At 53.7% G+C, this 27,366-nt stretch overlaps 1 protein-coding gene across 1 annotated transcript in view; it reads left to right on the top strand.

The window, feature by feature from the left end:
* The first annotated feature begins 657 nt into the window (after positions 1-657).
* STK32B (serine/threonine kinase 32B) overlaps positions 658-27,366 on the top strand; it is a 250,413-nt gene continuing 223,704 nt past the window's right edge. Inside the window, exon 1 of the mRNA XM_051829718.2 lies at positions 658-985. Coding sequence (XP_051685678.2) covers positions 934-985 — 52 coding nt within the window. The 5' untranslated portion in view covers positions 658-933. The remainder of the gene's footprint in view (positions 986-27,366) is intronic.

Genomic DNA, 27,366 nt, shown 5'->3' with positions numbered 1-27,366 from the left:
AGCGCGCGGCACCTGCTGGCCCCCGGGGCCGTCCCGCCCCTGCTCCGGATGCCCGGCTCCCGCCGCGGGGCCCTGGGACCCACAAGGGGAATCCCAGGGAGAAGCGCCGCGTTTCCCCGGGCGCCGAGAAGGGGTCGGAGGCGGCCCCCAGGGTTTAGCCCGCATTTTCCTTCATCAAACACCAAGAAAAATGCCAAGCGCGTCTAGAGGACCCAAGGACCCCTTCCCTGCCCCACCCCCACCCGAAAAGGCGAGTCGGGCCCACCGGGGCGCCCGGGGTCCCCTACACAGCCCGGCTAGCCGGCGGCTGGCCCGGGCTCTCCTTTCCCGGCCCCCCTGTACAACGGAGGACAATGGCTTCCGCCGGCTGGGCTATGGAGAGGGGCGTGGGGTGGCGCCTGAACCGCGCCTGGCCGGCCAGGCACCCAGCCGCCCACCGCCCCGAGGGACGGTGCCGGCCTGCCGGCCGACGCCTGGGTGGCTCCTCCCCGGGGCCGGCCCCGCGCTCGCCTCGGTGCGCTCGGCTGGGCGGCGGCCCACGCCCCCTCCTCCAGGCCGCCCCCCCTGGGCCGCGCTCGCTCGGTTCGCTCCTTCCCCTCCTCCTCCTCCTCCTCCTCCTCCTCCTCCTCCTCCTCCTCCTCCTCCTCCTCCTCCTCCTCCTCCTCCTCCTCCGCCCGCGCCGCCTCCCGTCTCCCGCCAGCTGCAGCCAGCGAGGAGCGCGGCGCGGTAGTCCCGGCACGGGGAGCGCGGGGCTCTCTCCCGGGCGGGCACGGGCACGAGGCGCGGCGGCGGCGGCAGCCGGGAGGAGGGGGCGCGGCGCTCGGCCCCCACGGGCTCGGCTCGCGGCTGCACGAGCTGGGCTGGGCGCTCGCCACGCACCGCGCACCGCGCAGCCCGCGGCCGGGCATGTAGCGGCGGCAGCGGCGGCGGAATATGGGCGGGAACCACTCCCACAGGCCCCCGGTGTTTGACGAGAATGAGGAAGGTAAGAGCGCGCCCGGAGCCCGCCACTGCCCGGCCCTCGCGGGCGTCGGCCCCGCAAGCCCGGCGCCATCCCCTGCCGGCTGCTCCCGGGCAACTCGGCGTCTCGGGTGCCCCGGGGCGGCGGCCCCCGAAGCCTGCCCGCAGGTGTGGCCAGGGCGGGAGCTGACGCGGCGGGCGAGGGGGGCCTGAGGCGCCGGGGCAGGGGGTGCCGGAGCCGGCCGGGGTGGGCGGGGTGCGCCCAGGGCGCCGCGTGTGCGCGCGCGAGGGCCCTCCGCGCGGTCGCGGTTGTGCACGGGCTGGGTGCGCGCCGCGCTTGTGGCTGTCCCGGGACGGCCTCGGGAAAGTTGGCCAAGTCCGAGGAGGGCGTTTTGCCCAGGCGACGTGGATGCGGGGGTGGATGAGGCTGCCCAGCCGCGCGTGGGCTCCGGAGCGGGAGGCCTCGCCGCCCCCAGCGGGACTCCATCCCCAGCGCTGTGTGCCCCTTCATCTCTCTGAAAGCGGTTTCCTCCCCGCACAGCCTCCAGGGCTGCGTGTGGTTTAACCGCTGCTAAGCCGCATGGGCAGTACCTGGTAGCCCCAAGTGCCCCGAGCTGTGGGCATGGTGTGGGCTGCCTGTTACCAGCCCTCTCCCCAAACCCGGCTTCCTGCTGCGCCCCAAGTAGAGCCGAGGTGCCCTGAGCCTCCGTCTGCGCCAGGCGCAGTCCCAGGAGCGTTCACCCCGCCCTCCGGACACCCATGGGGTGGGTGCTGCTGTGTCCCCATTCCACACTTGGAAGGTGAGGACCCGCCCTGGGCCCAGCTTCTCAGGGGCAGAGCGGTGAGAGACTGGATGGTGAGCTTTGCCGGCTGTGCTGTCACTGCGGGTTGGGCGCAGGCTTGCGTGCAGAGATACCGGGTTCCAGAATCCCCAGGACGGTGGATGCTATGGGGATGCCCCCTTCCGAGGGGTCATGAGTGCAGCCGGTGAGTGAGTACGTGGGGGTCTGGCCAGCACGGCCGTTTCCTGCACGAAGTCCAAATCCGGTGGCCCTGGATGACTTGGTGTATGAGGCTGTGAGGGGACAGCGCCAGGATTTGGGTCGAGGGCTCAGCTCCTTTTGGTCTTTAGCACTCACAGGTGGGAAGCCCGAGCTGGGGGCAGGAGAGGTGGGCCGTGGGGTAGCCAAGGCCCTTGGGTGTTCCCCTAGGAGTTGGGCACCGCCCACCACCACCAGGAGCGGTGGGGTTCTAGCCGGGGTCACAGGTCATCATGTTTCTCTCTCTTGCTCTTGCTCTCTCTCTCTCTCGCTTTGTTCCCCCCTTTCCTTCTCTGATTTGCAGAGGAAATTTACGAGTATCCTGTGGAGAATGGTCTTTATCCTTTCTCCCAGAAAACGCACTTTAGAGTTCTTTGTTGGCAAACTCGTGAGCTGCGGCGTGGCCAGCGTTGGCATTCCTGTCGTGACGCCTTCTCCCGAGGGCAGCTCGGGCTGAGGTTAACGACCTGTTTCAGTGTGCGTGCAAACGCGAGGCTGGGCTCTCCAGCCCCGTGAAACATTAACCTGGTAAATTTTGCCAGCGTTTTTCTCACCCGTTTGTCTGTGCAAGTAAAACCACGCAGCCACTCATTTAGCTCCAACATTTCCTGGCATCCTTTCTCTGTGCATCCTTGTACTTGGGCCAGTGGAGGGGCCCTAACTCCAAGAGGGGGGGAGTGGCGAGCACACACTGTCTTAAGATCCGAGTCTGGCAGAAATGGCCGGCGTTCTCCAGGACAGGGGGGGGATGGCATACGCCAGGGCAGATGGTGGGAGTGAGCCTGGCTTGTTTTGGCACACGAGGGGGGCATGGGGAGCTGGAAGGCACAGGAGATGGCTCTGGAATGCCAGGCCAGCCTCAAAGGGCCCAGTGACGTATGGGCTTGCTCTAAAGGTTGCCGGTGACAGGGGAGTGCCCTGGTGCCATGGACACACACGCTCTCCTGTGCCACAGCTGTCAGGTGGGCATAGATATAGACCCTCACCTGGCTGGGACAAGGGTGGATTTTCAGCAGGGGGATGCGAAACCACAGCTGACAGTTGGCCATGGCATAACTGTGCCGTGGCCGCCTCCGGTCTCACCGTGGACGTTTAACTTATCAGGTGCACGTGGTCACAGCTGCTCGCAGGAACAGGAGGTAAGTGAGGGCAATCAGCTGGCACCGTCCTCCGCCTTCCTGGTGTGTCCGACGGCAGTGTTGGGCTGTGGCTGGCCCCTTAGCCTCGCCTGGCCCAGCTGCAGCGCTGCTGAGGGAATTCACTGGCTCTGGCCACTTCTCGCCGCCTCCACCCCCACGGTGCTGCTGCAGGCTGCGGTCACAACTCTTGCTCAGGTTATTACGACAGCCGCCTCCTTGGCTGCTCGCCCTGCATTGGCCCTTATTCCCTACAGCATCACCTCCACGCGACAGCCAGAGTGACCCTGTCGAAAAGCACATCAGGCCGAGGGGTCCCCCACACCCTCCCACTCTCTCTGCCTGACCCTGTGCCAGAGAGAGAGAGAGAGAGAGAGAGCGAGCGAGCCAAGTCCTTAGAGATGCCTGCCATCCCTCCTTCACTCCCAGTGCACCTGCCTCCCTGCTGTTCCCTAGGCACTCCCAGCACCCTCACACCTCAGCCCTGCCACCTGCGCCTCCTGCCTGAGGGCCTGGCCCACGGCCCCAGCCCCACGGCCCCAGGTCTGTCCAGCTTCCTGTCCACCCTGCATGAAGCCGCACGCTCAGCTGCCCTGCTTGCTCCATGTTCCTCTATGGTAGCCCTCACCCCCCTTGTGCTACGGTGCCTGTTTCCTGCACTGTTGTCTAGCTCCGTCCGCTCAGTTGCAGGCACCTGCAAAGTAGGGGCTTTGTGTGACTGGTGCACTGCTGTATCCCAGGGCCTAAAGTGACACTTGGAACACAATGGATGGCCTGTGGATTTTTGCAGAGGGAATGAATGAATGAGTGAATGAATGAGTGAGTCCGCCTCGGGTTTCTGGGCCATCAGGGGTCTCTCCTTCCTCTCTGCCTTTGTCTCAGGCAGGCGGTGACCTCGGGCCTGTCGCGCTCACAGGCTCACCGCGGCACGGGTCCCAGGATGAAAGCAAGCTGGTCCTGTCCACGTCTGTTGCAGCGTTGGTTCTGACGTGGCCTCGGGCTGTTCTGGAACCGGTGACTGTGGCCGGGGAGACAGGAGGCTCCTACACGGCCGGTCCCGGAGGCAGGCAGCCGTGTTAGTGCCGTTGGAGGCGTTAGGACCCAGCGTGGACGTGAGGACTTTTCTCAAGGAGTATCGCAGGCTGACGGAAGAAGGGCAGGTGGGCGCTGGGCAGGCAGCAACAGAAGCCGCCCACTCCAGCTCCTGTCGTCCCGTCGTGGCCGCGGGGAGCGTGCTATGGGATGGGGCTCATCGCCCTGCGGCGTGCGGGTCCACGTGCATCTTCCGCACTGGGCAGTGGCCTCCTCACGGGCAGCAGTGAATTCTTGTCCACCTTGGTATCGGCAAGGCCTGGAGCAGTGCACACAAGGACATCTGGCAGTTGTTTCTTGAAGACGAAAGCTCTCAGTTACACGGGCCGATTGCTTGCTTTCCCTTGGGTTCTGAAGCTGCGGAGAAAATATTTCACCTTTTTTTTTTTAAAAAGAAAAGATTTATTTACTTGAAAACCAGAGAGAGAGAGAGATCTTCCAGCAGCTGCAGTGGCCGGGGTTGGTCCAGGCTGAACCAGGATCCCTGAACTCCATCTTGGGTGCAGGACCCAAGCACTTGGGCCATCCTCTGCTGCCTTCCCAGGTGCACCTTGGGGCTGGGTCAGAAGTGGCGCCCATGGGATGCTCACGGCAGAGGTGGCAGCTCACCTCACTGTGCCACGGCGCCGGCCCCAGAGATTTTTGGATTTATTACCAGTAAAGTAAAAGATTCAGATTTATTGCCACCACCTTGGATTTGAGATCACAATGACTCTGACCCTGACCCTGACCTTGACCCTGACTTTTGCTGGGGTAGACAGTGGGTCTGCAGCACAGACCCAGCACTGGGTCAGAAGGAGAACCCCTCTCCCACTAAGAGGTGGGGACTCGTGAGTGGTGCCGTGTGATGATTGACATCTGTCGGACTCTTGCCTATCAGTACTGGGGTGTCAGTTATCTTCCCATTGAGAGAGAAAGCAGTGCTCTCTGCGTAAGACAAATTCCTGCCGTGTGGGACAGCAGAGCGGTGGGGAGGGTGGTGGGATGGAGGCAGGATTTATGGTGCGTCTCAAAGGAAGGGTTTAAATGCCTTGAGAGACAAAAAGGATCAGTATTTTAGGAGATCAAACAGCATAAGCTAGCAGCGAGCTTAGGCATTTTCCTTGGAGAATTGGAAGGAACAGATACACAGTTCTGTAAGTTTCAGGGTGTGGAGCAGTCGCAGACAGGGATGGGGAGAGGCTTCTGCAAAGGGTGTTGAGGATCCCAGCGCACTGGTCCGGCACTAGTGAGCACAGACGGCTGTCCCAGAGGAGACCCAGTGCGCCGAACTCCCCAGGGAGAGAAGCCCAGGTCAGGCCCAGGTCGGTCTCTTAGCCAGAGCCGGCCCAGGAAACACGCAGGCCAGTGCTGTTGCTGCTGTCTCTCCTCTCAGTTGTTGGTGCTGGGGACCTGGTGGCGTCTTCATTCAATGCCTGGGGCCTGTGGTCGTCAGCAGGAAGTACTCCCATCTGTGGTGCTGTGATAGGAGGGGAGGTATCGACGAAGTTTATGGAAAATACACAGAGTGAAAAAACTCTGCATGGGTTTCAGTTTTCAGAACATTTTACTTATTTTCATTTTATTGAAAAGGCAGAGAGAGAGAGAGAGAACACCACCCTGTATCCACTGATTCTCTCCCCAAATGCCTGCCACAGAAGCCAGGTGTCCAGCACTTGGTCTGCATCCCCTGAGTGGGTGGCAGGGGCCAGGACACTTGAGCCCTAGCCCAGTGCCTCCCAGGGTATGCATTAGCAGGAAGCTGGCATCAGGAGCAGAGCCGGGACTTGAGCCAGCACTCTGATGTGGGGTGTGAGTGTCTCAAGCAGAGTTAAATGCCATCCCCTTAATTTTTTGGTACCAAGATAAATTCATCTTTCTGTGAACTTTCTGAAATACCTTTGTCTAAATGTCTCAGTCTCTCCCTGTGGGACATTGCTGCTGTCCACTGATATAATCCTGTTCCCCTTTCTGCTCATAAAAAAATTATAGGGGGGCCAACGCTGTGGTGTAGCAGGTTAAACTGCCGCCTGTGGTGCCAGCATCCCACGTGGTCGTTGGTTCAAGACCCAGCTGCCCCACTTCCAATCCAGCTCTCTCTGTGGCCTGGGAAAGCAGTAGAAGATGGCCCAAGTCCTTGGGTCACTGCACCCACATGGGAAGACCCAGAGGAAGCTCCTGGCTTCAGATCGGTGCAGTTCCGGCCATTGTGGCCAATTGATGAATGAACCAGCGTATGGAAGACCTCTCTCTCTCTCTCTCTCTCTCTCTCTCTCTCTCTGCCTCTCCTTCTCTCTCTGTGTAATTCTGCCTTTCAAATAAATACATCTTAAAAAAATTATAAGAAGGTACTTCAAAAAGTTAATGGAAAATGAGTAGTAGGAAGTAACTGTGCTTGGATTTCTACACCAAAACTTATTGTTTAACTCCATTTCCTACGCATTCTAAAAATTATATTTATTTTTATTTATTTGAAAGGGAAATAGAACGAGAGAGAGAGAGAGAGAGAGATCTTCCACCTGTTGGTTCACTCCCCGAATGCATGCCCTAGCTGGGGCTGGGACAGACTGAAGCCAAGAGCCTGGAAATTAATCCAGGTCTTCCACGTGGGTGGCAGGAACCCAACTGCTGGAGGCGTCACCTCCTGCCTCCCAGGGTGCACATTAGCGGGAAGCTGGAGTAGGAGCTAGGACTCAAACCCAAGCACTCTGCTGTGGGCTGTGGGTGTCCCTGGTGGTGTCTTCACTGCCGTGCCAAATGCCCTCCCTCCACAAGGTTTTTGAAATACTCCATGCTTGCCTGTCCCTTTGGAGTTATGTGGGGCCATCCGTGTGACTAGCTCTGGTCAACGTGGGGAGAGGTGACGAGTGTTGCGTGTTGTGGGAAGGACTTAAGAGCTGGTGGCTGTCACTTCCTGTCTGTGTCTCAGGACAACCACAGTAATCCAGAAGGTGGAAACTATTTCATCCTGGTTCCTTGAGGGAGAACAACACGGATCAGGATCCATAGTCACCAGCAGCCAGCCTGGCAGGGGGTGTGTGGCATGGGTGAGGTGGATGGACTCTGCCATTTTAAGCCAAACCCTGAGATGTGGGATCATTCGTTAGCATAGCGAGATCCAGTCTGTCCTGATGATGCACCCACTGACACCAGCCCTGCCTCAAGCAAGAGCATCCAGTGTTTTATAATGAAGTATTCCATTTGCCGTCACACTGGAGACGTCCCGTCCATCTTGATTAGCTGGGAGTTTTTATTATCAGTGGGGATTGAATTTAAGCAAATGGTTTTTTTGCGTCTGTTGAGATGATACGCAGTTTTTCTCCTTTTTCTGATCAGGTGAAAAAATCACATTGATTTATTTTTAAATGTTAAAACAACTTTTCATTCTTGGGGTTTGCTAATATTATGTTTATAAATTTTTCATAAGATATTATGAACATTGTGCCAGTATATTGGAAACAGATAACTCTTCTGTAAAATTACAACTTACCAAAAATAATACAAGGAGAATTTAAATATCAGAATGATTCTATAAATGTCATGTAAAATTGCTTACTTATGTAATTTGAAAGGGAGGGAAAGGGGGAGAGAGAGAGAGAGAGAGAGATCCTATCTGCTGCTTCACTCCCCAAATGCCTGCAACAGCGAGAATTGCACCAAGTCAAGGCTGGGAGCTAGGAATGCAATCCAAGTCTCCCACATGCGTGGCAGGGACCAACCACTTGAACCATCACCTACTGCCTCCCACTGTGTGCATTAGTGGGAAGCCGGAGTGGGGAGTGGATCTATGATTCAAACCCAGGCACTGTGATATGGGATGTGGGTGTCCCAGGTGGAATCTTAACCACGTTTTCAGATGCCTTCTCCTAGTTCTGTAACTGTTGAAACTGTAGTAAAATGTTCCTGTGCAGAAAGGTCCATGTCCGATGTCTTCCTGGGTGACTTCTTCCAAGTCTCAGGAAGAACCCCAGTCCTGTACACACCGGCCAGAGAACAGGGAGTAAGGGTTCATTTTAAAAGGTTGCATGAGGTTTTCGTTCCAAGGACTCATCAACATTACTAACAGAATTGACTGACTTTCTGCTGCTCTCTGGAAACCATCTGTGAGGGACTGTTACTAAGTTTCAAGTGTTTGGTATAATGGTATCCTATTATCCTGTCTCCTGCCCAGTGTCTGTAGGGTCTGTAGTGGTAGCTCCTTTTTGAATTCTGGTTTTGGTAATTCATACTTTCTTTCTCACTTATTTTTCTTGATGAGTCCTACTTGCCTTATCGTTTTTTAAAATTTTATTTTATTTTAGCCGGCGCCGTGGCTCAATAGGCTAATCCTCCACCTTGCGGCGCCGGCACACCGGGTTCTAGTCCCGGTCGGGGCGCCGGATTCTGTCCCGGTTGCCCCTCTTCCAGGCCAGCTCTCTGCTATGGCCAGGGAGTGCAGTGGAGGATGGCCCAGGTGCTTGGGCCCTGCACCCCATGGGAGACCAGGAAAAGCACCTGGATCCTGGCTCCTGCCATCGGATCAGCGCGGTGTGCCGGCTGCAGCGGCGGCCATTGGAGGGTGAACCAACGGCAAAGGAAGACCTTTCTCTCTCTGTCTCTCTCTCTCACTGTCCACTCTGCCTGTCAAAAAAAAAATTTTATTTTATTTTTAAAGATTTCTTTATTTACTTGGAAGTCAGAGTTACACAGGTGAAGGTGAGGTAGAGAGAGAGAGAGAGAGAGAGAGAGAGAGAGGGAGAGGTCTTCCATCCCCTGGTTCACTCACCAATTGGCTACAATGGCTGGAGCTGCGCCCATCTGGAGCCAGGAGCTTCTTTCAGGACTCCCACATGGGTGCAGGGGCCCAAGGACTTGGGCCGTCTTCTACTGCTTTCCCAGGACATAGCAGAGAGCTGGATCGGAAGTGGAGCAGCCAGGACTTGAACTGGTGCCCACAGCGGATGCCAGCACTGCAGGCGGTGGCTTTACCCACTATACCACCGTGACTGCCCCTGTTTTTTAAAATTTAAAAATAGCTTTGGATTTAAGCTTTCTTTGTTTTCCTTTTGATTCACTGATTAATGCTCTCATTTTTATTCTTTCTTTGACATGTATATCTTTTGGTTTAAGGTACTGTTCCTTTCCTTGATTTTGAAATAGTCTAGATTGTTGATCACTTTTACTCACTTATTTCTTCCTTATTTCACTTACAGGTTTCCACTGGATTTATTTTCCTTTGGCCAAAATGCTTCATTTACCATTTCTTCTGGTGACAAACTTTCTCACTTTCTGTCTTTCTGACTGTGTCTCTCTTTAGACTGTGAATGGCTGTCTTGATGGTTATCAAGTTCTGGGTCAGGAGTTTTTCCTTCAACATTTTGTCTTTTGGCTTCCAACATTTCTGATGGGAAGACAGCTGTCAGTACTGTTCCTACTCCTTTTAAACTTGCATGTTCTTCATGCCCTGTTGTTTTTAAGACGTCACACTTAATTCTGAGGATCTTAGCCGTGATGTCCCAGGGTGTGTGTGATGTCAGGGCCGTTTCGTGTGACTGCAGCTCAGTGGCTTTGCTTGGTTTGGGGGACTTTTATTTTGTTTTTCCAAGTTGCTGTGATGTTTTTCTCTTCCTGCTGCGCTGAAGTTGCCCGAGAGACGCTGGCAGTATTGCTGCATGTTTTTGCCCCTTTGACATTCTTGGTTTTCAGACTGAATATTTCCTCTGATCTTTTCCTTTGTCGATCCCTTCTGGTCTTTTTCTGTTATGTACCTCGACTGTGTTCTTGCGTGTACTCATTGTATTTTTAGTGCTAGAATTACCATTTGGTTTTCCTTGATGGCTTTCAACCCCTGATGAAATTATTAAAACCTGCCTTTTAGTTTCTTAGACATGGGAATCAAATTCATTTAGGAGACACGTTTGTTACTGCAGTATTTGGAAGCCCTGTGGGTCCATTTCTATTATCTGTTGTTGTCTTCTTACTTTCCTTGTTGTTTTTATTATGTGCTGGACATTATACAGGAAGTAGGATAGAGGTAAGTGGGGGCATTGAATGATACTGCATTTCCTCAGTTTTTTTTAAAGATTTATTTATTTGAAAGGCAGAATTAGACACACACACACACACACACACAAAGAGGGAGGGGGACAGGGAGGCAGGGAGAGAGAGAGAGAGAGAGAATCTTAGATCCACTAGTTCATTCCCCAAATGACTACATAGGCCAGGGCTGGGCTGGACTGAAGCCAGGAGCCAGGAGCTTCTTCCAGGTCTCCCGTGTGGATGCAGGGGCCCAGGCCCTTGGGCCATCTTCTGCTGCTTTCCCTGGTGCACCCTCAGGGAGCTGGCTGGGAAGTGGAGCAGCCGGGACTCGAACCAGTGCCCCTATGGGATGCCAGGGTGGCAGGTGGGGGCTCTTCCCCTGCAGGTCTCCCTCTGCTCTTTGGCAGTTAAGCGACAGGTACCCGGAGTCGCCTCTCGTCTTGGTGCTCCTGGAGGCTGGAACAGTTTACAGTGTGGCGCCGGCTGTCCTGAATCGATTTCAGCCTTGATGTTGGGCTGTCGCCCCTTGGTGTCCTCAGGGACAGCCAGGCTGCCTCTCCGGGCCCCTCCTCCTCCTCCCTGCCAGGTCCCCTTCCCCGGGAGCTCCATAATCCCCCCAGCAGCAAGAGCGGCCACGGGGCCCAGGCCCGCTCCTCCCACAGCCGCGGATCCCTGGGCCACCTCGGGTCTCCTGCCCATCGCCCCTCACCCGCGCAGCCGCCCTCACAGGAGAACGGTGCTCCTCGCTGTCCTCTGGAGCCAGGTAGGGACCCCGCCTTCCAGCGGGAGCGCTCCGAGAGGGTTGTTGGGACCTCTTTCTTCTTGAAAGCCACAGATGACCTCTGAGGCATTTCTTTCTTGGACACAAAAACTTGAACGCATCCGTGAACTCCCCGCCCTGCTGGAGAAACAGCGTGTCCAGCCCCGGGGGTGCTCCCTGGACGGGCCCCTGCCCCGCCCTCCCCCCCCCCCCCGTGCTGTCTCACTTTTTTGTTTATTGTTTTTTTTGTATTAAAATATAACAATTTTTTTTTTTTTTTTTTTTGACAGGCAGAGTGGACAGTGAGAGAGAGAGACAGAGAGAGAAAGGTCTTCCTTTGCCGTTGGTTCACCCTCCAATGGCCGCCGCTGCAGCCGGCGCACCGCGCTGATCCTGGCAGGAGCCAGGAGCCAGGTGCTTTTCCTGGTCTCCCATGGGGTGCAGGGCCCAAGCACCTGGGCCATCCTCCACTGCACTCCCTGGCCATAGCAGAGAGCTGGCCTGGAAGAGGGGCAACCGGGACAGAATCCGGCGCCCCAACCGGGACTAGAACCCGGTGTGCCGGCGCCGCAAGGTGGAGGATTAGCCTATTGAGCCACGGCGCCGGCTAAAATATAACAAATTTTAACATTCTGCCACATTCGCTATGTATGTGGACATTATACACATATGTACTATTTGAAAGAGAGAGAGAGCAAGTGAGCGCTAGACTGACCAGTGCAATCCAGTAGTTCAGGGCTGGGCCAGACTGACGCCAGGATCCCAGAACTGCAGCTGGGTCTCCCACATGGGTGGCAGGGACCTGGTACTTGAGTTCCCACCTGCTGCCTCCCAGGGTGCGCCTTGGCAGGAAGCTGGAGTCGGGAGTGGAACCAGGACTCTCACACCATGGCACTCTGATACGGGATGCACTGTGCCCAGTACCCACCCTGGTGAACTTAATTTTTGTGATGTGTTTTATTTATTCAGATGTATCCCAGATCTTATCGTGGCAATATGCACTCAGTTTCAAAATCACTAGTGAGAGATTTGTCCACATCCCTCTTAGCTGAGGTTCTTCGCGCGTTTCTGGTGTTTCTCTGTCAGGTGTGTGTGGCTGGTGTTGTCTCCTGTCCCGTGGTTTCTCTCAAGTCTTCCGTGGCTGTGGCCTTTATAAGAGTCCCTGCTTTCATGCAGCCGTACTTATGACACTTGCCTCGTGGTTTATGCATCTGTGTTTAGGGAAACTACCTCCACCTTGTTCGCGATTTGTCATTTCTTCCTTGGCTTCTGAAGCATTACCCTCTCCTGGCTTCCTCCAAAGCGGTTCCCACCTCCCTGGCTGATCTTGTCGCCTCTGCGTGTTCGCTCTGTCTTGGTCAGGGTGCGGGTCCAGGAGCCAGAAGCCAGTGCAGGCTTCAGACAGACACAACGTATCCCACAGAGCTGCCAACCAGGAAGGAGGTGAACTGCTCAGTGGAGGCGAGAAGGACTCTGGGAGGCAGAGAAGCAGCCCCTCCAGCCAATCAGCTACTGCGAGGGTGGAGGGAGAGGGGAGACGGCCCCTTGTCCACCAAGGCCATCGCGTGGATCTCTTTGGGGAAGGGACGGTTGCCTTAGGAGCAGGCAGCCCCCTGGGTGCCAGAGAAACCCACTGGAGGCTGCTGGCTGCAGCTGGCCCGTGTGTCCCCTGCATGCTTATGGGAGCCAGGTGGAAAACAGCATGCTGGAAGTGGGAGAAGGGTCCCTTCCTCCCACTCTGGTCTTGCGGTGTTTCTCCTGCGCTCTGTTCTGGCTACGCCTACCACGGTACCAGCAGGGAAAGGATAAGCTCACACATTTTCTATTTTTTTAAAGATTTGTTTATTTATTTGAAATTCTGGGTTACAGAGAGGCAGAGAGAGAGAGAGAGAGAGAGAGAGGGAGGGAGGGGTCTCCCCATCTGCTGGTTCACTCCCCAAGTGGCCCAATGGCTGGAGCTGAGCCAATCCGAAGCCAGGAGCCAGGAGCTTCTTCCCGGACTCCCATGCAGGTGCAGGGGCCCAAGGACTTGGGCCATCTTCCACTGCTTTCCCAGGCCATTATCAGGGAGTCGATAGGAAGAGGGGCAGCCAGGACAGGAACCAGCAGCCATGTGGGATGCTGGTGTTACAGGCTGTGGCATTACCCGCTGTGCCAGTGCCGGCCTCTGTTTATATTCTTTTTTTTTTTTTTTTTTTGACAGGCAGAGTAGACAGTGAGAGAGAGAGACAGAGAGAGAAAGGTCTTCCTTTGCCGTTGGATCACCCTCCAGTGGCCGCCGCTGCAGCCGGCGCACCGCGCTGATCCGATGGCAGGAGCCAGGATCCAGGTGCTTTTCCTGGTCTCCCATGGGGTGCAGGGCCCAAGCACCTGGGCCATCCTCCACTGCACTCCCTGGCCATAGCAGAGAGCTGGCCTGGAAGAGGGGCAATCGGGACAGAATCCGGCGCCCCAACCGGGACTAGAACCCGGTGTGCCGGCGCCGCAAGGTGGAGGATTCTGTTTATATTCTTAAGCCACATGGTCAGTCTTTGGTTTCTGGAAAGTTCCATGCACACTCCTGCCCCAGGGCCTTACCATATGCTGTCCTCTCTCCCTGAGATGTCCTTTCTGTTCTGTCTGCTTGGCGTGGTTGTCTCCCACTCGTCCTTTTCCAACTGATCGCTGGCCTGGCTCCAGTCTCTTCAAAGTCCCCCACCCCCACCCCAGGACTTTATGGAAGACTGCTCGCTGGCACTTTTCTCCTTTGTTATTCCATGTTCACTCCTGCAGGTACTTCCCGAGACAGGCACTGCATTCCCGAGTCTGTGGGCTCCGTGAGGACAGGCCTGCTGGTCAGCTTTCGTCCCAGCAACACAGCGCCCCAGACAGCCCCTGTGAAGGGAGCAAGGAGGGGGCTTGTGTTGGCTCGTGGTGCTTGATGCTCACAGTCCAGGGCCAAGCAGGCCCGCTGGCTCAGCTTCTGCAGAAAGTCTTGTCTTTTCAGACTTATTTATTTAAAGGGCAGAGTGACAGTGAGATGCAGAAATGAGAGAGAGAGAGAGAGAGAGAGAGAGAGAGAGAGAGAGAGAGATCCTCCATCTGCTGGTTCATGTCCCAAGTGGCTTTAACAGCCAGGGCTGGGCCAGGCAAAAGCCAGGGACTAGGAACTCCATCCGGGTCTCCCACATGGGTGGCAGGGGCCCCAGCACCTTGCCAACCCTGCTGCCTTCTCGTGTGAATTGGCAAGAAACTGGGTAGGAAGCAGAGGAGCTGGGACTTGAACCTACGTCTTAACCTCTCACCACACTGCCAGCCCCCAGTGTAGGCATTCGCCATGGCGGAGTCCCGAGGTGACACAGGGGCAGCACGTGGCGAGAGGGGCATGTCTGTGGCTTGGTCGTGGGCCCCTCCCAAAACCAGTCTCACCCCCTTCCAAAGGCCCCCACGTTTCTGCCCTGCATATCACTGCATAAGTCTTTGTGTATGTGTGTGCGTGCGTGTGTCGCGCTTGTGTGTGTGCATGTGTGTGCATTTGTGTGTGCACGTGTGTGTGTGCGTATGTGTTTTCAGTATCCTTGGAAGGCAATGCATTTCATCAAATAATCCTACAAGTGTGTTGTTGCACATGAGGAGGAACTGCTCTTTGGCTTTGAGCTAATAGGTAGACCCCTTTGGAGGGACACGTTTATAAGCCCTGCGCCTTTTCACAGCTCAGGAAATTTGCTTGTTTAGTTTTAATCTTTTATTTCAGAATAGTAACACAGTAATACGTAACATAGTAGCACACAATAATAACACAGTAGCAAGTAACATAGTAACAAGTCTTTGGAGATTAAACCTTCCACACATGAGCCTTTGGGGGATACCCCAACCCCTAGCCCAGCCATAGCAGCAGGTGGGTGGCTCCTGCAGGCTCTAGGGGGCATCCTCTTGCTTTATAAGGAGTCTGTCATTACAGCTGCTGTCCCTGAGTGCTTGTCAGAGAAGAACCAAGAACAGTCGCCGTGTAGCCGTGGAGAAGCGACAGGGTCCTTCCCAGTGCCCGAGGCGGTAGTCTGGGGAGAGGACAAACAAGGCTATTATTAATGAGCACCTACTGTGGGAACCCGAAGTCCAAGGGGACTCCCAAATAGCATTCGCCAAGTCCAAAGAAAGTCTGACTTTCCTTCCAGGAGGGACCAATGGTGGCTGGGTGGTGGGTAACCCGGTGTGCACAGTGCAAGCACAGCGGGGTCATGGTCACAGCCGCCGGCCATGCTCCTGGGGTCTACAAGCCACAGCTGCGTTAGGCTCCCCACAGCTTCCCCTCCAACTCTGCTTGCAGCATTCACTCTGGTGGGAGGGAGGGGCCAGCCCAGGGCACAGGATGCGCAGTGTCAGGGGGACCTGGTGGTGGGGTGAGTGTTCCCCACACCGGTGATGGGCCAGGCATTTTCCGTGCACTGTCATAACGATCTTCAGAACGCGTGTCGGGGAGGAGCGGTGGCTCCCTTGCTGCCCTGACGGCTGGGGCTCCCGGGTCCCGAGGGGGTTAACTGAGTTGTCTCGGGGGGAAAGCTCTGGAGCTTGGGCCCGTTCCTTTCTGTAGAATAGAACCCCAGTCATTGCCTCTACACACAGAATTATTCTTTTTTAAGATTTAGTTATTTATTTGAAAGGCAGAGTTTCAAAGAGACAGAGAGAGAGAGAGAGAGAGAGAGAGAGAGAGAGATCTTCCATCTGCTGGTTCACTCCCCAAATGGCTGCGATGGCCGGAGCTGCATCGATCAGGATCCAGGAGCCAGGAGCTTCTTCCAGGTCTCCCACGTGGGTGCAGGGACCCAAGGACTTGGGCCATCCTCCACTGCTTTCCCAGACTACAGCAGAGAGCTGGATCAGAAGTGGAGCAGCCCGGACTCGAACCGGCGCCCTGTGGGATGCCAGCACCACAGGTGGCGGCTTTACCTGCTACACCTCAGTGCCAGTGCTGGCAGAGTTATTTTCACCACGCCAGGTGCCACCTGGACTTCTGTGTGATACTTTTCTCTAACTTGACTGCTGTGAGTTTAATGGAACTGTGCACAAGGGAACTTTTTATTTCTGTGTTCAGTTGTAAATGGATCGAGACGTCTATAAATAGGGAGATGAAATAAAGGCAAATGGGTGCAGAAAAACAGTACTTAGTGCATAAAGGTTTTTGCTGGCTGACAGATCCATCACTTAATTCCCGTGTGTGTGCGCGCAGATCCAAGTACACAGTGCTGTATTCTTCACCACGGCCACCAGTGATATCGCCGGCCTTTTGGAGACTCTCAGTTTGTGACTTGCTCCATGGATGTGTCCCGAGAGGGGCTGAAAGTGACCGAGCCATCGGTAGGGCTGCAGGTGGGGTCACGAGGCCATCTGTGTAGCGTGTGCCTGGCTTTGTAGCAGCAGGTGCCTGGCGCATGAGCACCACGCTCTCTTCCCAACCCCTGAGCTGCAGCTCTGGGTGTTTTTGCTGTCGCTCTTTCTCTCTCCACCGCCCTCCACCTCCAGCCTTGAGCCAGGCCATGGCTGCGTATCTGGGATGCCCTGGGGCTCCTGTCCAGACCCAGGTGGGTTCTTGCAGTGGGCGTGCCCCTGCATAGCACAGGGGTGAAGGGCACAGAGCCTGAGCCAGACAGCCTGGTCCAATGCTAACCAGCTCAGCCACTTAGAAGCTGGGTGATCCCGTGTAGATTTCTCCACTCCTCTGAGCCTCGGTCTCCTTATCTGCAGTTAAGTGTCATTCACTGCAGAACTTGTTGAGAGGGATAAATGAATCAATAGATGTAAGACACTTCCATAGTCTGGCATAGCAGTTACTGAAAAGGCTAATTAAATTTCACGAGTGAAGATCACGGCATAGAGGTTAAAGGCACAGGCGTTGGGGTTTCACAGGTGCGGGTTCAAATGCTGCTTTTTCTGTGTGTTGGCTGTGATACCTTGGGCCAACCGCTTCACGCCCCTGAGCCTCAGTTTCTTGCTCTGGAGAATGGGGACACACTGGCATGGTCGATGAGCGAGCAGGGGGAGGGAGCAGCTGTCCAGTGCCACAGAGGAGGCCTGCTCGGCACCTGGTGGCACACACCTGCTGAGCGAGGTCGGGTGGGGGGCGCTGCCTGTCCATCAGAAGAGGAAGGTGCTCCCACGTCCTCGGGCTCGCTCCCAGCCCCTGCGGCAGGAGACGCATCCTCATCTCCGTTCTCCTAGGAAGCCGCCGAGCAAGGGCCTCTGCCCCCAGTGCTTCCCCCCTCAGTGTGGACACACCCCGAGCTCCCGGGCGTCCCCCCTCACTCAGTGTGGACACACCCCGAGCTCCCGAGCGTCCCCCCTCACTCAGTGTGGACACACCCTGAGCTCTCTTTGGGTCCTGCTGAGCTCCTGCAGGTCATGGTTCCACAGACTCTGGCTTCCCTCCAGCTGAAGGACGAGTGGCGGACGGGAACCTCTGCTTGCGCAGGTGCCTGGCGGGTGCGCATGCTCCGTGGTAGCCCCCTTGCCAAGCAGACTCTCAAAGCGGAAAGACAGCAGCAACAGCAGAGTGCAGACTTAGCAGGGGCCCAGCTGGAGACTTAGCGCGGGACTGAGGGGCGCCCAGCTCTGCTGGGCTGCGTAGGTTGCACACACGTGGAGCTGGCTGTGTTGGGAGAGCAGGAGACAATAAGAAGGAAGCCTTGTGGGGGTGATGTAGCCAGGTTTTGCCTTTGGAATGATGCAGGCTGCAGCTGGGTGGTCGGGAAGACCTGTAAAAACCCACATCCTGTCGGGTGTGCTTGTACGTATGCACGCCTTCTCTTTGTCACTGTGCACTGACGTCCGTATCAACACAGATGCACCCACAGGTGCTGTGCCGATCTTCTAGTCCCTCGACCCCATGGGAAATGCCTGTAAGTTCCCAGTGCTAGGCAGTTCCCAACAAAACCGTGCCAGACAACTCTTGGTTGTTCCCTTGGTCCCCTGAGATTGTTGGAAACACACTTTTCAAACACAATAGGAAAGTCACCACGTGTCGTGTTTAGTAAGTTCCAACGCAGGGTCTTGCCCCGCCTCCCCAGCGTGGAATTACTGCATCTGTCCTGGGGAGGAATCCGAGGAGCTTAGTGGAACACTCCTCTCCTGTGTGAACCGGAGTGGGGCTGGCTTTGGATTTGCATTTGAAAGTGATTTGCGCTGGCGCTGTTTGGTCCAGAAAACGACAGATGTTTCGGATCACTCAGAGGCTTCGTGGTCTTGAACCAGGCTGATGGCTCGTTCAGAGCTTGTATCTTACAGATCCTTTTAGTTTTCGTGATGTGATGGGTAGGGAAAGAGGCAACACTACAGTGATGACCTGGCTTCCTTAGCCAGGAAACAAGACGCTCGGTCAGGCTCTGGATTCAGATTTGGTCTGCTCCAGGCTTGGGCCTCTGGGTTACCCTCTGGGCGATGCCCCCGTTTTCCATCTTTCTGGATGCATTCGTCTGTTTGTAATTAATGCAGATGTTGCGTTGGATTCTGCTACACATTTATGCCTACAGTCTGTAGAGCAGCGCTTCCTGACAGTAGGCTGCTTTGAGATGACTTGAAAGTAGCATCTGTTTCAAACCCACAAGTTCTGAAAGATTTATAACCATACTTGCTCCAGCTCATCGGTTTTTTTATAAACTTCTTTTAAAGATTATCTGAGAGGCATAGATGCACACACACACACACACACACACAGAGAGAGAGAGAGAGAGAGAGAGAGAGAGAGAGAGAGAGAGAAAGCCTTTATGTGCTGGTTTACTCCCCAAATGCCCATCACAGCCAGGGCTGGCCAGGGCTGGAGCCGGGAGCAGAGGACGCGGCAGGCCTCCTGTGGGGGTGGGGCAGCGACTCCACCACTTGAGCCATCACCTGCTGTTTCCAGGTGTGTACGAGCAGGAAGCAGGAGGCAGGAGGCTGGAGTGAAAGGCAGAGCTGGGTCGGGAGCCCGGGCACTCCGGTGGGGAAGTGGGCGTCTTCACCGCTCCGCCAGCGCCCACTCCCACAGGCGAACCCCTGAGAGCCATCCCCGACTTCACGTTGCACATCTCCCCTTCCCTTCCTCCTCCCGTGTGTGTCCCTGTGCTCAAACCTCCCCCTACCATCGCGATGCCACGCCTCTGAGGGACTGGAACAGGAGCGCGCCTGGACTGCACCCACCTCTCCTCTGTCTCAGGCTTCCTCTCCCGGCTCTGTGTATCTTCAGCCTTCTGGAATGCACTGGGATGCACACAGTGCGCTCCGCCCGGGCAGCAAGCCGTGCACACCAGAAGGGAACATTCTAGAGCTGCTGGTGCAGGGTTCACTACATGTCTTGTAGGGTTTGTTCGGGCGGCCTTTATGCTTGCTAATTTGCTGCCGTTTAGAAGGTGAAGTACTGAAAGGAATGTTAACGTGTCCATAGATGCTCGTGCGTTTTTCTCTGCAACGTGGTGTTGCTTATGCATCTCTGAATTATGTTAATAGATGCACGTCGGGATTGCTGTGTCTTCTTGGTGAACCGACCCTTTTGTAATTATAAAGTCTTCTTTATCCCTGGATGTGATACTTGTTCTGAATTCTACGTGACTACTATTTATAGAGTCACACTCAGTTTCTCATTTGTTGATTTAAACAGCATATATTTGAGGCCGGCGCCGCGGCTCACTAGGCTAATCCTCCGCCTTGCGGCGCCGGCACACCGGGTTCTAGTCCCGATCGGGGCGCCGGATTCTGTCCCGGTTGCCCCTCTTCCAGGCCAGCTCTCTGCTGTGGCCAGGGAGTGCAGTGGAGGATGGCCCAAGTGCTTGGGCCCTGCACCCCATGGGAGACCAGGAGAAGCACCTAGCTCCTGCCATCAGATCAACGCAGTGCGCCGGCCCCAGCGCGCAGGCTGCGGCCATTGGAGGGTGTACCAACGGCAAAATGGAAGACCTTTCTCTGTCTCTCTCTCTCTCACTGTCCACTCTGCCTGTCAAATAAATAAATAAATAAATAAACAGCATATATTTGAGTTTTCCTTTTCCTGAAAAACTGTCATTTAATTGGAATGTTTAGCTCATTGATATCTAATACAATTAATATATGTGGTTGGGCTTAATTCTGTTTGTTTTCTGTTCCTTCTGTTCTTTGCTCTTCTTTTTTCTTTCTTGGTATTTTTTGAGACTGTCTTGACTAATGGCTTTTTGAGTAAATCTCCGTATTTCTAAAGCGGTGATGACAGAGATTACGATGTGTGTCCTTTACCTATCGTTGTCTAATTTGTCTTACTGTTGGACTATTACGTTTGTGATGAAAGAAACTTGCAGTAGTACCATTCCACGGCACTTTTAGTTCTGTGTTGTCATAGATTTTCATTTCTACACGTGATATAAAACCCACGGTATGTGATCATTATTTTTATCTAAAAAGTGGTTTATATTTATTTACCCACACGTATGATATTTCCGGTGCTGTCAGTCATCTCTGTAGAGTCGGAGTTTTCCACCACGTCCCTTCGGCCTGAAGGAGCGCCTTTACCTGTCCCGGTTACGCGGACCGGCTAGCGAGCGGCCATGGCAGCTTTTAGTTGGCGAGGACATTTGGATTCCACTCTTGCTTCGAAGGGTGGGAATGCGAGGGTCACCGTGTTATCTTGTGAGGCACCTGACGGGGGGGGGGGGGAGCCACCCTTCCAGTCGGGGCTCCTCCGGATGGGCTGCGTCTCTTTGTCCTGGCTGCTTAGGGCTTTCTGTGTCTCTGGCGTTTCTCAGTTTGCCTGTGATGGGCCAAGTGTGGTTTCTGTTCTGCGTACAGTTTGCGGTGCTACTTGACTTGTATTTGGCCAATATTTTCCCCTTTCCTCTGGCACATTTTCCCCGTTTCTCCTCCCTCCTCCCTCTCCCTCCCTCCGTCTCCCAGCACTGCAGTAACACACATGTCAGGCCCAGGACTAGCGTTCGCAGGTTCTGGGGTGCTCTGTGTATGAAGTTGGTTGTCTCATTCTGTTCCAGTTGATACTTTTCTGTTAATCTGCCATCGGGTTCACAGCTCTCCTCTGTATCAGCTAGTCTGCTCCTCCTTTAATTTCATCAATAAAACTTCTTTCCGGTCTATTTCTGATGCCATAACTGGGGTTCAATGTCGTGTTTCAGTTAAAGTTTTAGCATTTGTGTCTGGTGAGGACATTCAGGATTCTTCCCTCTCACAGTGAGTGATGGTTAACCGCGTTCACTCTGTTGTGCACAGAACACCGGGGCTTGTCCCTGTAGCCCAGGGCAGTGCAGTGGTCTGGTGGGCAGCACAGTGCCCGCTGGCCCGTGTCTCCCCTCCCCCGCCCTCCTGCTCTCCCCACACTCTGGCCACCATTCGTCCGCTCTCCACTTCTGTGAAATCAGCGTGTTCAGGTTTCACCCGCAAGCGAGATCATGGAGCACCTGTCCTGTGTCTGGCTTCTCTCACTTCGCATGACGCCTTCCAGGTCCACCCCTGCTGTGGCAAATGGGAGGCGTCCACCCTTTCCAGGCCTGAATCTGCTGCCATGTCGACTGTGTCCGTTTAGGCGGATTCTGTATGCTGGCCGTCGTGAATACGCTGCTGGAAACATAGGCATGCAGGTGTCTCTTCAACCTCCCCATCTCCGTTCCGTTGGGTGCGTGTGCAGTGGTGGGACTGCCGCACGTCGGGGAGTTCTCTTTGTAGTCGTGTAAGGAACCCCCATTTTCCATCACAGCTGCACTCATTTACATGCCCAGCGGTTGCATGTAGAAGTCCCCATTTCTCCACGTCTGCCCCAGCGTTTGTTATTCTTTCTCTTTTTGGTAAGAGCCGTTCTGACTGATGTCTCGCTGTGGCTTTGACTTGCATTTTCTGATGCTTAGTGGTGGGGAGCTTTCTTCATACGTCTGTTGGCCATTTGTGTTTTCTGTGGAGAGATGTCTGCTCAGGACTTTAGCCAGTTTTAAAGAGTTCATTTCATTTTATTTGAAAGGTAGACAGACAGGCACACAGTGTGCTTCTATCCACTGGCTCACTCCCCAAACGCCTGCAACAGCCAGGGCTGGGCCGGGTTGAAGGCGAGAGCCTGGAGCTCAATCCAGGTCTCCCATGTAGGTGGCGGGGACCCAAGTATGCAAGCCGCTGTCGCTGCCTCCCAGGGTGCTGGTTGGAAGTGGAACGGCCGGACTGAAGCCAGCAGTCTGGTAGGAGATGGAGGCATGCGAGTGCCACTTCACTGGCCCGCCCCTCTGCCCCTCTGCCCGTCTGCAGCTGATGTTCAAGTTGGCTCATGTGTGATTGCTCTTGAGTTGTTTAAGTTACGGATTCTGGGTATTAACCCCTAGTCAGATATGTTGTCTGCAAATATTTTCTCCCATTCTGGAGGTCGTCTCTTAGCCCTGCTGAGCCCTTGCTGCGTGGAAGCTTTTTAGTTTGATGTGATCCATTGGTCAGTTTTTGGCTTCTGTTGCCTGTGCTTTTGGGATTGTAGCCAACAATTCTTTACCCAGGCTAATGTCCTGACCCATTTCCTCCATGGTTTCTCCTGTCAGCTCATCATTCCGGGCATTGCATTCACGTCTTTAGTCCACTCTGAGTTGATTTTTTTTTGTGTGGTGAGATGAGGTGTCTGGTTTCATCCCTCTGTGCGTGTATATCCAGTCTCCTGGAACCATTTATTAGTGGGACCGTCCTTCCCCAGTGTGTACTCCTAGCATTTTTGTCAAAAATCAGTTGGCTGTGAGCATCTGCATGGGTTTATTCCTGAGCTGTTTCCATCGGCCCGTGTGTCCGCTGTTATGCCAACACCTTACCTTTTACTGTAGCTTTGTACTTTTGAAGTCAGCTTATATTGCATCTCCAATTTGGTTCTTTGTGCTCAGTTTGCTTTGTCTGTTCAGGTCTTTTGTGGTTTCATACTGTGGTGGAATGAGAAGGCCATGTCAAGATGGCCGCTGGCAAGCCAGCCTCAGTTACTCAGGTATGGTTTCAGAACCCACCTGGCAATAGAGCCTACCTGGCAACAGAGCCTACCTGGCAACAGGCTGTGATTGGTTGGGGCATAGACTGCCCCTTGACCAGATTGGCTGTCTTGGCTATATAAGCTGCTGTACCAACTGAAATAAATGAGTCTGCCGGCTGCTCCCCTCTGGCCCACTTTCACCCAGCTCCCTGGGGTCTGTGTGGTGACTCCATGCCTCTTGCCCTCACCGCGCTCCTCCTCTCAGAACGAATCCACAGCAACATTATATGAACTTTAGAATGGTTTATTCTATTTCTGTGATGAATGACATTGGACTTTTGAATCTGTAGATCACTTTGGATAAACAGATGTTTTAAGAGTATTAATTCTCCCACTCCATGAACATGGGACATCTTCTCATTTATTTGAGACCTATTCAGTTCCCTTGTCAATGTTTTATAGCTTTTATTATAGAGATTTTTCACTTCCTTGGGTAAATTTGTTCCGCAGGTTGTTCCCCCACCCCACCCGGTGGCTATTATAAAATGGATTATTCTCTTGATTTATTTTTCAGACAAGTTTGCTATCAGCATATAGAAATTCTCTTTCTGTTCAACAGTTTTTAAAATTCAAGATGATGTTTTACAGTTCTAACCTTTTCATTTGCTTCCTTTTTTTTCCCAAAATTTCCTCATGTCATCATCTACTATATTAAGTTTTCCCTATATATTCTTGAATAATTCCACTAATTTTTAAAAAATATTTATCTTTATTTATTTGAAAGACAGAGTTACAGAGAGAGGTAGAGACAGAGAGAAAGATCTTCCATCCACTGGTTCACTCCTCAGATAGTCACAATGGCCAGAGCTGCGCCGATCAGGAGCCAGAAGCCAGAAGCCAGGAGCTTCTTCCAGGTCTCCCATGTGGGTGCAGGGGCCCAAGGACTTGGGCCATCTTCCACTGCTTTCCCAGGCCACAGCAGAGAACTGGATTGGAAAAGGAGCAGCCAAGACTAGAACCAGCGCCTATATGGGATGCCGGCCCTGCAGGCCAGGGCTTTAACCCACTGCGACACAGTGCTGACCCCTAATTTCAGCACCGTTGCTAAGTGTGGCTCTGTTTCTGTGGGTGCTGTTCTCTTCACCATGGGACACATCCTTCCCTTCATTTTATGTACCTGGTAGCTTTCGTTAGATGCTAGACATTGTGAGAGGTGGCTGACATAAAGAACCACACTCATGCCTGGCACCAGCAATGCCAGCCAGCATTGGTGTGTTACACTGGTTCAATGAGCTCTACACCGTCTTATTCAAATGCTGTATTTCTCAGTTAAAGGATTCCCACTCGGTTATCTGCCTCTGAATAGTGGTTTTTTTCCTCCAGCAGGAAGACTAATTCTAGAATTCTTTTGGATCTGTAGATTTTTGGCTCAGGCTTTGTTAGGATGGTCCTTTCTTGGGCTTGCTTGTCACTCTACTGTGTAGCTTTTGGGATTTGGTCCTTACCATTACCAGGCTTCATCTAAACTCCAGCCTCTGCGTCTCCAATCCTGGGCAGCTGCTGAAATCTCTGCTTAGCTCCTTGAGGTTTGCACCTGGGATTTCCCTGGCTCCTTGGAGTCTGACCTCCCACTCCTGCCTCTTTTAGCGTCATCCAGAGATCTGAAGGGAGTTCGCACACACACTTTGAGGCCTTAAAATTAATGTTTTAGACAAAATTTAGTTACATATTTTTATTTTATTTGAAAGGCAGGTGGAGAGAGAGAGAGAGAGAGAGCGAGCTCCCATCCCCAGATGCATGCAAGAGCCAGGGCTGAGCCAGCAGGATCCGGAGCCTGGGTACAGTGCAGTCCCCTGTGTTGGTGGGAGCAGAGCCTCCTCTGCTGCCCCCCAGGGTGCACCTTAGCCGAGAGCTGGGTCAGAGGAAGAGCAGCCAGCACTTGAACCAGGCACAGCTGGATGGGAAGGGCATCCCGTGGCAGACTCGGCCACCACCACCCTGGAATTAATTCTTGGATTCTAGTATTTGTTTAGTGTGAATTCCCAACAGCGTGGGTGTGTGAATGTCTTTATAACTCATGACGTTGGCTTCCCAAAATCCTCCCCTGAATGTTTTGTCACCACCAGCACCGTGCGATAATTCTCTTCAGAAAAGCATTGGCACTGTTGAATTTGCTTTTATTAATTTAACAGATTTGAAATGGAAATTAGGCATTTCATTAATGTCCATGACACAGGTTCCTAGACAGTGTCATTTTTACTTGCTTTTTTGGGTGTGTGCTGCCTGCCCATTTTTTGATAGTGTTTTTGATTTTTACAAAATATATCTAAGTCGTCTCTTAATTCATTTCTGCTATTAACTTTTGTGCCTGAAATTGTTTTCTTCTCCTTTAAAGTTTAGTTTCGGTTTGGATAAATAGAATTTTAACCAAATTAAGTTCTGGTACAGTATTTTAATTCTTTATACTGTTAATACATGTTCATTATAAAAATTAAAAAAATATTTTATTTACTTATTTGAGAGGTAGAATTACACAGAAAGAGAAGGAGTGACACAGAGAGAGAGGTCTTCCATCCACTGGTTCACTCCCCAAATGGCCGCAATGGCCAGAGCATTGCCAATCTGAAGCCAGGAGCCAGGAGCTTCTTCTGGGTCTCCCATGCGGGTGCAGGGGCCCAAGAACTTGGCCCGTCTTCTACTGCTTTCCCAGGCCATAGCAGAGAGCTGGATCGGAAGAGCAGCAGCCGGGACTAGAACCAGTGCACACATAGGATGCAGGCACCACAGGCAGAGGCTTAGCCTACCACACCACCGCGCTGGACCCACTATAGAAATATTTAGCAAATTTGAAAAAGTTGCTGGTGACCCTCATTTTGATGGATTTCTTAGGGTTCTTTGTTTGTGCCCAGTGCTTTTTTCCCCCTTAACACTGAAAAAACATTTTTAATCTCATTTTTTCACATCACAATGTCACAAAACTATTCTCCCATTCTCTGATTGTTATCAAGTCTCTACCTGGCGTAGTGCGGGTGTCCGTGTAGCCACACGTTTGCCCGACAGTGTCAGCTGGCTTCCGCTGTGTGACGCGGCAGCACAGAACTTGGTGACATACAGCCGTGGGCATGGGCATCTACCTCTTGCTCGCGCGTCCGTGGGATGGGGCGCAAGGCTGGAGCTGCGGGAGAAACAGGGGGGTGCGTCCTTCTCCTGGCCATGACAAGTCCTAGGTGACATGCCCAGTTCACACTTGCACTGTGTCATACCTGTTACCAGGCCACCGGCTGAATGTCACATGACCAACAGACCCATCCCATCCCCCTCCACCCCGGGCACGGGGAGGAGACGCTGACCGCGTGACCGTGACATCGTGTGGATGATGGCACAGCTGTGGGGAGTGATGACGTGGAAGCAATAGTGGGGAATGTTCCAGTGTAACAGTTGTGGCCTCAGTTGCGGGAGGCGCTATGGCTGTCGCAGCAGTCCCGAAGCCTTGTGGGAGCTGAGGGGAGAGATATTCCCTCGGGGTGAAATTCCACCAGACAGTGGCTTTTCCTTCTTCGGGTTGTTCAGGGAGGGCTGAGTCCCTGGAGCATGAAGGCCAAGCAGAGGAGAGAAGGGATGCTGTCTGTGCAGGTCTCATCGTCTGCAGAGATGCCCTGGGCCTGCGGGAACGCTCGTGCCTGGGCTGCCCGCCCCGTGAGCGCAGACTTGACCGACAGCCCCGGAACAGTGCACGCATGGGAGATAAAACCTCCCCGGGCTGCCCCCAGTGTGGCCTTCCTGTGGGCGCACCTGCCCAGCCCCCTTCTAAGACCTCTTGTTCCTTCTACTCGAGGTTAGGTGCTCGAAACACCTCTTACCTCTTCCACGTGCAAGTCTCCACTCCGGTTCCATGCAGTCCTTAGCAGAGAGGCTGTTGAACAGGCAGAATTATTTTATTTTCATAAACTGTATGCCAGTGTTGTACATACAAACATCTTAACCAGCAGAGCTCTAATATTTAAAAGTTTTGCTAATTGAAAAGGCAAAAATTTAGTCTCATTGTTTTAATTGGGACTATTGTTGCTTAGTGAGTTGGGATATTTTCATACGTGGTTATTACTATGAGACCGGAATTGAACTGTTTGTAAAAAAAATTATTTGAAAGGCAAGGTGACAGAGAGGTTAGGGGATGAGAGAGAGAGAGAGAGAATCTCCATCTTCTGGTTTAGTTCCCACATGGCTGTGATGGCCAGTTCAGGGTCAGGCCAAAGCCAGGAACTGGACCTCCATCCGCTCTCCCACGTGGGTGCAGGGACCGCAGCACTTGGGCCGTCTTCCACTGCTTCACAGGCGCATTTGCAGGGAGCTGCATCAGAAGCCGAGCAGCCAAGTCTTGAAGTGGCTGAATGTCACATGGGATGTTGGTGTTGCGAGTGGCAGCTTAAGCCACTGTACCCCAGCGCCGGGCGCTAGAACAGGACTGTCGGTCTTTAC

Source organism: Oryctolagus cuniculus, chromosome 2 (assembly GCF_964237555.1).
Source record: "Oryctolagus cuniculus chromosome 2, mOryCun1.1, whole genome shotgun sequence".
Classification (NCBI taxonomy): Eukaryota; Metazoa; Chordata; class Mammalia; order Lagomorpha; family Leporidae; genus Oryctolagus; species Oryctolagus cuniculus.
Note: the sequence above shows the minus strand (reverse complement) of the source record. Positions and strands in the feature narration are given on the sequence as shown.